This window comes from Lineus longissimus, chromosome 14, assembly GCF_910592395.1.
Source record: "Lineus longissimus chromosome 14, tnLinLong1.2, whole genome shotgun sequence".
Classification (NCBI taxonomy): Eukaryota; Metazoa; Nemertea; class Pilidiophora; order Heteronemertea; family Lineidae; genus Lineus; species Lineus longissimus.
Genome location: NC_088321.1, coordinates 15,259,390 through 15,272,844, shown reverse-complemented (window position 1 = coordinate 15,272,844; position 13,455 = coordinate 15,259,390). Strand labels below are relative to the sequence as shown.

Genomic DNA, 13,455 nt, shown 5'->3' with positions numbered 1-13,455 from the left:
ATGATGGGCCCACGCCCTGAAGGATAGAATTCCGTACACGAGAGGTCCAATGATAGGCCCTGGCCTGAAGAACAGAATGATGGGCCCACGCCCTGAAGGATATAATTCCATACACGAGAGGTTCCGTTGACTTCTTTCCAACCACCCCAGAGATAGGCTACAATACTTCTTTGATAACTCAGAATCAACACGACAGCAGAAAAAGGACCAAAATCAAACATTTCCCGAACACCACCCTCAGAATTTTTTGACAGAATATCCTGCTTAGCACCTAGCAATTATCGGAACACAATCTGATTGAATGAAAGATAAATTCCATAAAGAGAACTTACAAAGTTTGTGATTGCCAGAACACAATTTGATTTCACACAGAAAACCACAAAATTTGCGATAAATTTCACACAGAGCCAGAGGACTACAAAATTTCTCGAAGATGCTATTTCTCAATTCCGAACCTGAAGCCGAGAAAATATCCACAGAATATCAGGCCTGAAGTCAGCTACCCTAGGTGACCACTGATATACCACTGATCGGATAATGTTTGCACTCACTGGCTTAACATCATAATTGTTCACACACAACGAGGCTCCCAAAGGGAGCGCTTTCCATTTCTAAGAGCTGTCATAAAACAACTAAGTGTGAATATCATCAGGTTGTGAACCCCTCTGTGGCATGGTCAATACAGAGTTTAAAGGCCAGGTCCATTCATGAGACTTGTTTATGTATGACCAAATGGAAAGGTGATAAGCAATGAAGGGTTAAGTGTCATGCTCAAGGACACTGAGACAAAGCTGTGCGAGGAGTCAGATACCTTTGTATGGCGGTATCACCGGGCAAAAGATTCCCCTTTGGAGCCTCCGAAGCGAGGACACTCTCCGGGATATAGATGATATCAGTTGTGTTTTACCGTACACTGCTGACAATATCCAATGTGACGAACATGATATATCATCTGACATGTAGGCCCCTTTTCACCAAAATATGCCATAAACCGATAAATCAAGACATCGTGTATAATTCAATGAATGGAACATTTCTATTGGTGTTTTCATGGCCAATTATATCTCTGAAAGCCCTGCTCTCAAGCTGCGAGACTTCTATGACAATTGCCCGAGTATGCGAGCTTTCACTTTGCCATAATTACTCGTTATCGTATCGACTTTCTGGAGAAAGAACTTAGGATTCATGATAATTTTATGATAATGGACTGGTATACAAATAACACATTAATACCAGGGAAATAAAGATCATGCGAGACATGCCATAATTATCAGCACCAACCGCACAACACTGTTGCCAAAGTAACCATCGCCAGTGCAAGACTCTACCGATATAATGATCGGGAAAAGATCAAATCAGTTTGAATTTATCGACAAGCTATGACAACAGTCGTATCCATAAGGCCTCCAGAGTAAACATGAAGGCAGTTACATTTTTACATCCTATCTTGAGTTACTGATGATATTTTCAAACCAATCAGGAGAGACTGAACAGTCGTCATCTTCCAAATCAGACCATATAAAGACTACTCTATATTAGATCTTGCCCAGATCGCTTACCTTTTCCCCTCAGAGCACCACGACTCAAACGTCTTTCAATTTTCTTCTCAGACATGGCAACAATTTTTTACTATTTCTTGACAAATCCAAGCAAGTAAGTCTGACATCCACAAAATTCCAATGTTATGAAGTAAAAATCACACTTCCCGGCAAAAGAATTACTAATATCAAATGGATTTGAAAGTCACAAATCAACCCGTACTATAATCCCTTGACACACATATATAATCCGTTAGAAAACATTTTGACATCCAAATGAACAAGTTTTCCCATGAATATTCTAAAGCACAAAGAGTCATATGTATTTCCAACTGCTACTTTTTTTCATTTGGTCATTTTCAGGGAGAAAAAATGGTTTCAAGACTTCATATCAGAGAATCGATATCCCTCGAATACTTCCAGAATGTAAGCTTCTCTATGGTGTACTCTAGTTTCACTGCTATAAGACCGATTTTGAATCGTTTCTTGTTTGCCCCCAAAATATGCCTAGGTTATTTGATGCCACTAAACATGTTCAATTTGTAAGACGGTGGGTTAGTGACATCGCTTTGTCGATTGTCATGATTCAGCTTAGTCTTGTGTCGATTTCGTAGTAATCAGTTAAGTGGTCTTAGATTTGTGAAACTACAGTACTGTAAGCACACTCAATCAATATTCAAAGAGCTAATCATGATAACAATATTGCCACAGTCATGACACCAGACCATATTAATCTATTTGACAGTAATCCATTTCAAATCCCCACGGGATTTAATCCACAATAACATAAGACCATAAATTTCTAGCCGAGTTTCTTTGACGATGGTGTGCAGCGCCATATAGCTAAATATTTATACCAAAACAAAGATCAAGTACCGTATTACATGAAATCCAGAATACTGATTGATACCATTTTCATGCCCAAGCCGTGGACTAGTGTCGCTGAAAGGGTGGATGTCGTCCTGGGTGCCGACAAATGGTACCCAGGTTCGAGATTGACTGGACAATAAGCACCCTGGGTGCCATTACACTAGACAAACAGCACCCAGCTTCTTTTTGCCTGGCTTACAGATCTTAGGGACGACGTTTCTTGTAATCTCTACCACGGCGCGAGATAAAACGAGATTGCAAGAAACGTCCTCGTCCCTAAGATCCGTAAGCCAGGCAAAAAGAAGCTGGGTGCTGTTTGTCTAGTGTAATGGCACCCAGGGTGCTTATTGTCCAGTCGATCTCGAACCTGGGTACCATTTGTCGGCACCCAGGATTACATCCACCCTTTCACCTCAACACTAGTGTCTCCAACTCTCAGTTAACAGTTAAGAGTGAGAGGTCTCTGATTCGTACCACAACGTGAGACTTTAACTGAAGCAGATGAGACGCTGACTCCTGTTATATTCCCATTAGTAGGGACGGAGGTTTTGTTGAGATATGGAAACAAAAAGACACGCTAAGTCACAAATTTGAATGATTTTTCCCCAGAAATTGACCAGACTTGAAAAACATGAGCATTGGAAACTTCTCCACATGTACTCAAGATGGAAAGTGGAAGGATACGGACCCAAAATTCACCATAGCCGGCAAAATAGAGATAGAAATTACGACACACTAAACCTCCTAGTCCAAATGAAATTGAGATGTTACAAGCACTATATCATTGCTGTCATGCATAGACCTCACTCTGTGCTTGTTGCCATCTAACAGCCAGACAACTCATAAGTAGGCCTCGCCTTGAAGTGAACAAAAACATCTCTGAAAATCTCAAAAGAAACTTTCAAAATATTTCAATCGGGCATTGAATAAATGATTGAGATCAAAGATCTCACCCTCGGGTATCATGAATGAAAGATATATCATAGCAAGAAGAACTATAGTAAGACCTTTGAACGATTGGCGAAACTTCAAACACGTGGTATAAAATATGCTGAAAGTTGTTTTTGAACTAGTTGTTCTTTCTGCCAATTGGGGGACAACATGAAGTTTCAAAAGTTCAAGTTTGGGTTTACAGTCTGATATCAACTGTCGTAGAAGCTTCATCACATTCAGCATGGCCCTGGCCCTATGGTGTGGTAGCCAGCAGTTAACCACAAGGTTATGAGGCTCCCTTGCCAAGCAACCTGAGACCCCGGCCATGTGGACAGTAGGGTGAGATGACTCCTCTCCCTGTGGAAGAGGTGTCAGTCGGCCAACAAACCAAACCCTCTAACAAGTGCAATTCTGGTCCGATTTCAAAAATTCAAAGTTCTAGAAAGTGCTGAGACACGATCTCTCCTCTTCACATCCGTGCCGGACACACAGACCGCCACAAACACTTACTTGGACTAATCAGCTTCGATCGTCTCCCTCCCGACCAATTATGGGAATTTTTCCCACCAGATTTCCGTCCGCGCGATTGTTTCCCGTCGCGTTTACTTGGTGAATCAGGCGCAGTTGCAGGCAAATCAGCGCCATCTTGAAAATGAACGCCGTACGGGTGCGAATTCCATCCGTTAATGCTGGTGCCCATAATTGGCGCCGACACGCCATCATTCATCAAACTGCGACGCCTCGCCTCCAAAAAATCCATCGCGTCAGTAATCTCAATCACCTCCTCATCAAAATTTTCCACATCCGACTTGCCCGGCGATTGAGACTTTCTTGATTTTCCCGATCCAGAGCGCTTCGGCGACCGTCTGCCCTTTCTTGCAAGATCTGACCTAGACTTCCTCCGTGCAAGATTAGGTAATTCATCGGGCGGCAAATTGACTCTGGACCCTCGCCGTCTCACAGTAATGGTTCCTTGCGATTTTTCATCTGTTGGCGATCCTTTTGCGACACTGGATCTTCTCCGACCTTGACCTGGGGCGACAGATTTTTGCTTATCCATTGTCATTATTTCCAGGAGTATCTTCCAAATATCGTCTCTGTATTTAGTCCGTTAAATTTCACACACTCCCAGTGAATCAGAATGATAAGACCTTTCATTTGTTCATGAAAAGCAAACTTTTTTCACAGGGCAGTTTCTGGGTTCCAAAGTTGATATCCGGAGCTTTAATTCACAAAAGGACAATAATCAAAGTTGAAGAGAAGTAAGCAAAAATAAACAAAGTAATTTGGCTAAAAATTCACTTACACCTGTGAGGTGTGACAAATTTGGTGATGGATCGTGGTGCTCAACTCATGAAGATTTCTAACGACTTTTGATTTGATGTCCGCAAAAACAATCGCATTTTCCAGGCCCTGTCTGCATTAATTAACTCATTAACACCTGAATTTAATGGACCAGTTAATTAGCTCCACAGGAAATATGAACAGAAGTTCTTGAACAACATTGGATATCAATAGCAGAATATTCGAAAGTTGAAATTGAACTACCCAGAGCAAAAAAAGGGTTTCCAAAAATTTATCATAACACCGGGAATAGTTTCCAATTTCTTTTCAATTCACACAGAAATGAGAAATATCCCAGACTCTTGTCACCTTTTTATGGTACTGAGCCTTCATCGTTTCAAGACAACATCCATAGGCATGAACAGGTTACATACTTGTACCTCTGTACAAATCAACAAATTGTTTTCGTTGCATAATTAGCATAACTCGAATAATTAATGAAGCAGTTGCATACTGAGCTGCAGAGAAAGAAACTACTGGTTGCATCACCGATGAAAACATTGGTCCCGAATACATCAACTCTCTTGAATATTTTAAAGAATAGAAGCATAGCGACTACTGCCATGGTGAAGGTGTGCCTTGCTACCAGTGATTTAAATTGCGTGTGACCTGCAATTATCATTGCTGTTATGAGAGACAAACAATCTCGTCTTTACCATTGCTAATCAAGCTCTAAACTGAAGTTGGGAGGGCCATTTTCACAAAACAGGGCCAGGGGCTATGACACATCAAAATTTCGATGGAGACTTCTGACTCCTGAGCAGACCGGCCCTCTGAGTTGGAGCTTTCAAGGGTGGAACAAAGGTAGGGACACACAAACTCACAAACTGCCAGCTAAACTTTGGGCCGCACATCTGGTGACCCTGTACTTACGCATTATCCCCAACATCATCCCGACACTTTTCACAGTCGTCATTGACGAATGGGAACTCCGACTAGACGTTCTAGCAGACCCCGCTGACTTAGGCAAATCAGTCAGAGTATCCTTGGACGGCTTAGAAACAGTTTTCTTTGCATCCTTTCCTTGGGCAGGCTTTTTCGCGGGTGATTTTGGAGGCGATTTTGCTTGCGGAGTGCTCATGTTTGCTCGTTAGGTATTCACTCCTAAATGCGGTGGAGGTCCTGGCAGTGGAAAACTCACAAGTTGTGTCTATTCGTATAGTAGTGTTACTCAGTTTTGAGTGTTTTCCAGATTGTCAGTGTTTTTGAATCATGTATCATCTTGACACACAAGGCTCGGATAGACAGAGCTCTTGTAGTAAACGAATCGACAAATTGTCAAGAAACTTACAACTCAGTACACAGCCCGAAAGACTGAGCGATCACTAAAGATTCCGCCATCAAAATTTTAAGTTAACCTTTTTCCATTAAACTACAGTGATAGGAACTAAATGTTGATTTTTATCCTGGAACAAATTTTGATAGTAATATATCCAATGAAAACATGACGAAAGCCGATTTGTCATCCCACAATCCGAAACCGATGTTCGTAATCCACGGAGTGCGAGACGACAACTTCAATTCCATCAGAATACGATTCGATTCGGCAGAAAAACGCTTAACTACCATTATTCATTACAGTGTTTAACACGCTTAAACATACTTAAATTCAAATAGATCAAGTCACACAATACACACACAATACGAATTCAATTTAATTTCAGTTGACATCCGAGTATCTGACACCAAAATTTGACAGAGCATATCGTAGGTGAGGTTTGACCAAATCCCATATCCAATCCATTCGAAGCTGGCCGCTCATAACATTGCATTGATCTCTTAATACACTGAGAAATGGAACCAACTCATCTTGAAATCTCATTTGAAACATGAGACAAGTCAAAACATTTCAAATCGGCACACAGTCTGGCGAAGATATCATTTCATTTTAGATGAAAAACTAAAGGAGTTATCCGTCCTTGTTAAACCAGGCCAACCACAGCGCAATCATATTTTTGAAAAATTCTTTTAAAAATATTAACACAACACTTATTTTTAAAATTTCAAATTTATGCACCACTAGATTTAAATATGCCCCCTGGAATAAAATTCCATTAACATCAATGTGATGAATTTTGACTTCTAAAGGCCTGCTCAAGAATGGGGAAAAAATCCCTTGTTGATATAAGTTATTAGAATATTTCCACCCGCACGATCAGGCAGATTTTACTGAAAAAACAGCTCCAAATTTTTCAAATCATTGCCTGCAATCACCAATTCTTTTGCAGGCACCAGAGAAGAAATTTTTGTCACATGCAATCATTATCGCAGTGATTTATATCGCTCTTCCGGGGTGCTTTCTATAGACAACAGGTGAGGGGCAACTTTTGAATTGAAGTAGCAAAATGGGAGGGCCTTGAATTTTACCAGTGAGCCTTCTTTACCTTCGGGCAACCCAGTTGTAGAATTATTGATATTCTACAATTTTAATGTTTGATTATTTTGTAAATTGAATTTTAAGAGAAAGCAACTGAAGGCGAAGGCTTATTTTAATATAGGTCTTTATTGTTCTTTCCATTCTATTCCAAAACTTTTTTGTGGCTGACCAATTTTGCTGTTAAGACTGACAAGTCTTACAGTGTTCTCCACTCGATTTTCTTTACGTCAGGTGGTAATCTTAGGTTTTGTTTGAGAATAAGAGCTTATCGAAGCATAAGTGTCTTTCTAGATTAATTTTAAATAACTTTAACTCTCTAAAGACATTTTGACTGAAAGCTGAATGAAGACTGAATTCTGCAGAAGGCCCCATTGGACTCAATGGGTTAAATTGATTCAGTGATTCAGACAAATTCTTAGACAGACATAACAAATGTTCAATGATTTATCCATGACAGTGATTGATTGATTATATGGTTCAGGCTGCCCTCTAGTGCAGAATGATTTAACCAAAAACAGGGCAAGTGTTTACCTGGTTGCCAATGTCAACAATGGCAATGTTGGAATCCATTATTTTGACATGAATGGATGTGCCATCTGGGGACAAATATTAGAACTGAACTTGGTAGAAAAAGAATGCAAACATAAACATAAATATAAGTAGAATCAATAACTGATGGCAAAGAGTAGATAGAGCTTCAAGAGGGGGATTTTAGCATCTTCTTGACTGCTTCCTATCTATATCTGGGACTGACCAGAACGAAATTAAAAGTGCTGAATTTTACAAAGCATAGGCCATAGCAAATTTATTGTAGTGGTAGTGTCATACCTAAATTGAAATTGATTGAAAGTGACAATACTGAAAGTGAAGAGTACAATGAAGGCTGAAAGAGAAGGGAAATCAAGGGGCAAACAATAAAAAAGCTCATGCTGACAACTGGGATGTGACAGAGGGAAGTGACAACTGACAGCGCCACCACGCATCATAGCCAGTGACACCACTATGCCATACTGCCCCAGCCTATCAATCAAGGGCATGGCATGGGTGATGACACCTGGTCTGTGATCTTGTCTTTCGCACTACACAGTACACTGCACGAGACTTTTAGCAAACACAAATCATTGGCATTGTCATTACTGTCAGTGTCAGTGGATTTTGACAGCTGCCAAATCATGATATTGATGTGCAGTACATTTTTCTGTGCATTTTATCAATCTCATGACCAAAAAAGTCAAAACTACGCACCGGATGACTTTGGCCTGTCCTTCTTGGACTGTTTCACTGTTAGCTTGCTACTCATGCTTGATGTCTGTTGTGTTTTAGTGGCTCAAACGGTTACAACGACGACGTTTTGGACGCTAAAACGATGAACATTTGTTGAAAATTTGCTCAAAATAGAAATTTAGCAGCCATGTTGTTTTTCTTGGCAACGGAAGTTAATCTGCCACTCTCAAACCAGTCAGTAAATTCACTTTAAACATTATGCTAACCTTAAAAATTTCGTGTGTTGAAGAATAAATTATTAAAAAATAATATTATTAAGTTAATTTTTAGCTAAAGTGTAAAAATATTCAGTATTTACGAAAAATGGAATAGTATTTGTTACACATATATCCGAAAGGGGGCGCTTTTCAAAATGGTGGCGCAGGTGCCCGTTTCGTGCAGACGAAGCTTATTTATCTTCACTTTCTGACCGAATTGAACATAAAATCATTCCCGAAACATGCAAGACAAGCCACTCAGTTGTTGTGATGCATATGAACGCCTTGATTTTAGCAAGGTATTGCAAAAATAGGTGGCAGAGTTGTTGTTTCAAATCAAATACCATTCACAAACATTCAGATCTACCTACCTTTACCTTAAAACCTAGCATGCTAGGCAGGGCTTGGTCTACATATACAAAGGAGTCAAGCAGACAAGTCCTGAATCAAAATGAGCTGAGAACGTGTGATATGGCAGTGCCATGGTTTAGCAAATTCAAATGGAATGGCTAGCTATGATGACTGGTCATCCACCACAACCTCGTCCTCTACCAGTTACCAGAGGCAGAGGCAGTCTCCTCCCCTTGCTCATGTTCCACCTGGATAAAGGCTTGTTTTGACTCTGAACGGCCTGCTCTTAAAACTTCAGTTTATTTTCAGGCATCCATTCCAGAGAATGCTATAGATTGGACAGATGTGAACCTCATCATAACCATCTCTGTCATCATCATCAATAATGTGTTTTGGCATTTGGTAAGTTGGCCCAAGACGCTCTCTTCGTTGTGGCTTGTATCTGAGTGTCTATGCCAGGGCAAGTAAACGATCCCATACAGCAAAGATCCAATAGCCTATAGGATTTACGTCACGATGCCAGTAGAGTAAGGTGATAAGGTGTTACTGTTGGAAGTAGAACTGTGATCATTACTAGACAAAGGTGACAGTCCTGTTAAAGTATACAAACAACTCACTGCTCATCCCAAGCAACCTCGCCCCTGCATTTTTCTCCAGCCGTGATCGAAGGCGGCTCATACTCCCTGTGGACTGTGTGACATCAGACCCGCCAAGTTCTGATTGGCTGCCGTCATCTTTGTTACTTTGTGATTGGTTGGCTTTGAATTTCGAACCAACTTGTTGTGCGAGGGTGGTGGGGTTAGACTTTAGGCGGTTAGACAAGTCCTTGAGTTTCGACATTTTGTTTCTGAAATGATACCATGGTAGCAATTAGAACTCAATTGCAGAATCCCCGACACATTCCCCCAAAAAGGTAATTAGATAATGTTTCTGTAAACTAAATGTTTTCTGACTTTCATATTCAGGACAAAGTCTCTTAAAAAATATACAAATACTTACTTTGTCTGTCACAGTTCCTTTTCCAAAGCCAGTTAGGAGTGTCACTGAATAGTAGTCCGTCCACTCAGTCAAAGATCCTTTTATGAAAAGAATCATTCAGGGATATTCCTCAAGATATTTAACCCACAGGATAATCCAATTAAGTTGATTAACTAATCAATTAACGAATCAATCAATCATAAGTTCGCCTCATCACATATGATCTCCAACTGAGATCAAGTCTTCAGCATGTTACAAAGTCATGAATTATTCATGGTATGTATTTCAACCAAGTTGGCAGAAAGACTACTAGATGTACATTTTCCAAGTAATGTAAGCATGGATTGGAACAGTATTGAAGGCATACATCGTTTGTTAAAAATTTGAAATTTGTAGTTCAGTTTGAAAATGTCCAATTCCATATACATGTACTAAATATAGATTTCAAGACTGTGGATGTGGAGAAAGGTTTAAAAATACTATATATCCCAAATTTCAGCAAAGTCGCACGAAAATACGGCATTGTGTGAAACTGCATTTCTATTTTCCTGATCCATGATTGAGCACTTCCCTTTAACTCATCGCTTATTGCAGCCCGAGTTGAAAAAATTGCCTGCAGATTTCATGTGAGTGACTGTGCATTGGTGTGTCGATTGTCTAGCTCAACTTAGCATGGGGTGTCCTAGACGTCATGCCAAGTCTTTGTCAGGAGTCAAGAGAAAACAATTTTTGATTAACATTTCAGCAAAGACAAATATACCAAACATGTATAACCATAATTACTTACGTTTTTGCTTCTTTGTGCAAGACTATCGAAAACACACCACAACAATCAACTACTGTTATTTCTAAAAAGTACAGAACAACAGCAATTTGTTCAGGATAAACAAAAACTGTTTTGATATACTGTGATCAATTGGAATTAGTAATGGGTTTGTATTTGTTGTTGCCTTGCATCATATTGTGTGTTTTGTCATGTTTGATGTGTAATCAAGCTGTTTTTCATAAACACACAGTGGAGGTATAAACTATGGCTGGGGCAGGGGCATCGTTTCTCTGCTCCTGCATGGACCCAAAGCACACAAAATGTTAGTGTGCAAGGCCAGAGAAGTGAACATTACCCCTTATTTCCTCAGGATGGGCCAGATGAGTAAAGAAATAATGAGTTTCACCGTCATGAAGTTTTCGACCCCACTTTGAATTTTTTGAATTTTTCATATTTTTTCAGGTTGCCCAGTATGAATCACGGACCCACAAGCTGTCGATTTTCTGCAATTCTCCACATGTTGCCTGCTACGTGTTCATGTTCATATACCTGGCTTTCCTTCATAAACAGGAACAGGCGTAAGTTTAAAGGGACAGTACATCCATTCAAGGAGAGTGTACCTCTTCAGTACTGCATTGATACACCGGCTCTCTCTCACTTGACTATACCCAAGACGGAGTGTGATTTTTGAGTTATCTGATCACACAAGAGATTGGTCTTTGGGGAAAAAATTGGAAATATTGATCTCTTTTTTCTTTCTCTTCAATACAATTTGATTGAGAGACGTGAAACTGAGGCAGATTTAAAACTGTGATCCCCGTCCTCCCATACCCTCATGGGTCAACTGAATACTCAAGAACCAAACCCACCGCCCTTTCATGCCATACAATTTCAATGAAAAACTTTCTCCTCATCTATAGGTTTCAAGCACTGCTGAGAACACAACCAACATGGCATTTTCTCTCCAAGAACGTCACATTATACATCGGGCATTCCTTGACTGGCTTGGGAGTGTTTCTGGTCGCCGCAAGCTTTAGATCACTGAAGGTCCCAGGAACATTTCTAGGTTTGTATTGTGTGTCCTTGAGCAAGACACTTATCCCTACTTGCTCTTCTCCACTAATGTGTATAAATGGGTACCCTACCAGGCTTCCCTGTGTGCGAAAACTGTGATGGACCAACATCCAGGGTAGTGATACTCGTACTGGCTTAAGGTGACAGAAGCCGGCATGAGCTCTGGTTCTGATGAGCCATTCTGTGGCTTGGGCAATAGTCTATGTATCAGGTGTCCTTGAGCAAGACATCTACTTGCTTCTTGCCACCCAGGTTCAAGGAAACAGACTTGCCTCAAGGTTAACCTGCAATGGGCATGCATCAAGGGGAGTGATACTCCTAGTCGTCTTTCACTACAGAAACCACACAGACTGACTCGTTCCTTGCTGGTGTCGCCATTCACGACCAGGTGAAGCCAGTGTCGCCCCAGGTGAGCACCAGGTGTCCAGCACCAGGTGTCCAGCACCAGGTGTCCAGCACCAGGTGTCCAGCACCAGGTGTCCAGCAGCAGGTGACACAACTGCCGAGATGGACGAAACTGTCTTGGGACCTAAACAAAAGCTTCTGGATCTGTCTGAGGTTTATTTTATGTCAGAAATCGTCTCTTCTTTTATCAATCATCTGATCAGATTCTTTTACAGGACCAGCCTTTGGCATTCGAGGCCGCCAAGAGTCATCAACATTTCCATTTGGGTATCCTCGCCACATCCTGGGAGCTGGCTCCGTCCTGTTTCACATTGGGTTGTCCGTGGTGTCCAAGTGTCAGGCAGGGTTGCTTATCGCCTCACTTCTAGCTGTAGCACATACACTGGCAATTTTAATTCCATGCAGGTATGTGATGACACTTGAAAATGCAGTAGAACCTCTCTATTAAGGACACCCTCGGGACTGACAAGTGCTGTCCTTAATAGAGAGGTGTCCTGATTATAGAGGTGAAATTTAATGGAAACAGCCAATTTTGGACCAAACCCAGTGTCCTTTATGGAGAGGCTGTCCTTAATAGAGAGGTGTCTGCTAAGGGAGGTTCCACTGTATTCATAAAAGGACGTTTTTGTTAGCTGTGAAAATGTACTTGCCTCTTTGTGTTACTTCAGTGATAGGCCTAGATGTAATAGCTTAATTAGGCCTCCTGTTGTTATTATGATAGAAAGACATACAACATCCGTCGTCCAAAAACCCGTTGGTGTGATGCTGGACTATCTTTGATTATACGTGACCCACATGACGATATAGGATTTGAAATACCCAAACGTGTCAGTGTGCCTGTTCACTGGTGAATATGAAATAAGGACGAAAGACAGCATGTTGACAGCAAGATCTATAATAGCACACATTCAGGCCTTGTTGTATAAATATAGCAAATAACTCCATGCTTGCATCAAACTCAAACACTCTAAATCTTGTGATTTCAGGCCAGCTATGGATGATTATAAGAAAAAGGAGGACTGATGTTCTCAAATCTTGAAGTGTATCTCAGGACAACATACGTGAAGGACAACCTCTCAATGTTATTTCGTTACTGCACAATTGTTGATGACGCACTATAACTTTGTTGCTTTTCATAGACAGTGGGTGATATGAATAAAGACTAGCAAATGCTTTTATCTAAATCTCCATGTACATTTACACTAGGCCTTCCTGTACAAAACCGGAGTAAAAGCATTTGCTAGTCTTTATTCATATCACCCAGTGTTGCATATATTTTTTGAAATGTTATTTTATTCTAAGCCTGTAAGTTCATCTTTATGCAAATATAGTTCATGT

The 13,455-nt window shown here is 40.6% G+C and overlaps 2 protein-coding genes across 8 annotated transcripts in view; one reads left to right on the top strand and one right to left on the bottom strand.

Annotated features, from left to right (window-relative positions):
- Positions 1-8,481, bottom strand: part of LOC135498605 (MYCBP-associated protein-like) — a 24,809-nt gene extending 16,328 nt beyond the window's left edge. Inside the window, exons 1-2 of one of the 7 annotated variants that reach the window (XM_064788931.1) lie at positions 3,150-3,226; positions 1,560-1,839 (exon numbers count right to left, since the gene is read on the bottom strand). In XM_064788931.1, the coding sequence (XP_064645001.1) occupies positions 1,560-1,614 (55 nt within the window). In that variant the 5' untranslated portion in view covers positions 1,615-1,839; positions 3,150-3,226. Of the gene's footprint in view, positions 1-332; positions 544-1,559; positions 1,840-3,149; positions 3,227-5,558; positions 6,149-8,307 lie in introns of those variants that run through there. The other 6 variants (XM_064788930.1, XM_064788932.1, XM_064788925.1 and 3 more) reach the window with 6 other exon arrangements.
- Positions 1-13,455, top strand: part of LOC135498607 (phosphatidylethanolamine N-methyltransferase-like) — a 14,332-nt gene extending 877 nt beyond the window's left edge. Inside the window, exons 2-6 of the mRNA XM_064788934.1 lie at positions 9,204-9,296; positions 11,101-11,216; positions 11,559-11,704; positions 12,333-12,522; positions 13,104-13,455. Coding sequence (XP_064645004.1) covers positions 11,176-11,216; positions 11,559-11,704; positions 12,333-12,522; positions 13,104-13,140 — 414 coding nt within the window. The 5' untranslated portion in view covers positions 9,204-9,296; positions 11,101-11,175 and the 3' untranslated portion in view covers positions 13,141-13,455. The remainder of the gene's footprint in view (positions 1-9,203; positions 9,297-11,100; positions 11,217-11,558; positions 11,705-12,332; positions 12,523-13,103) is intronic.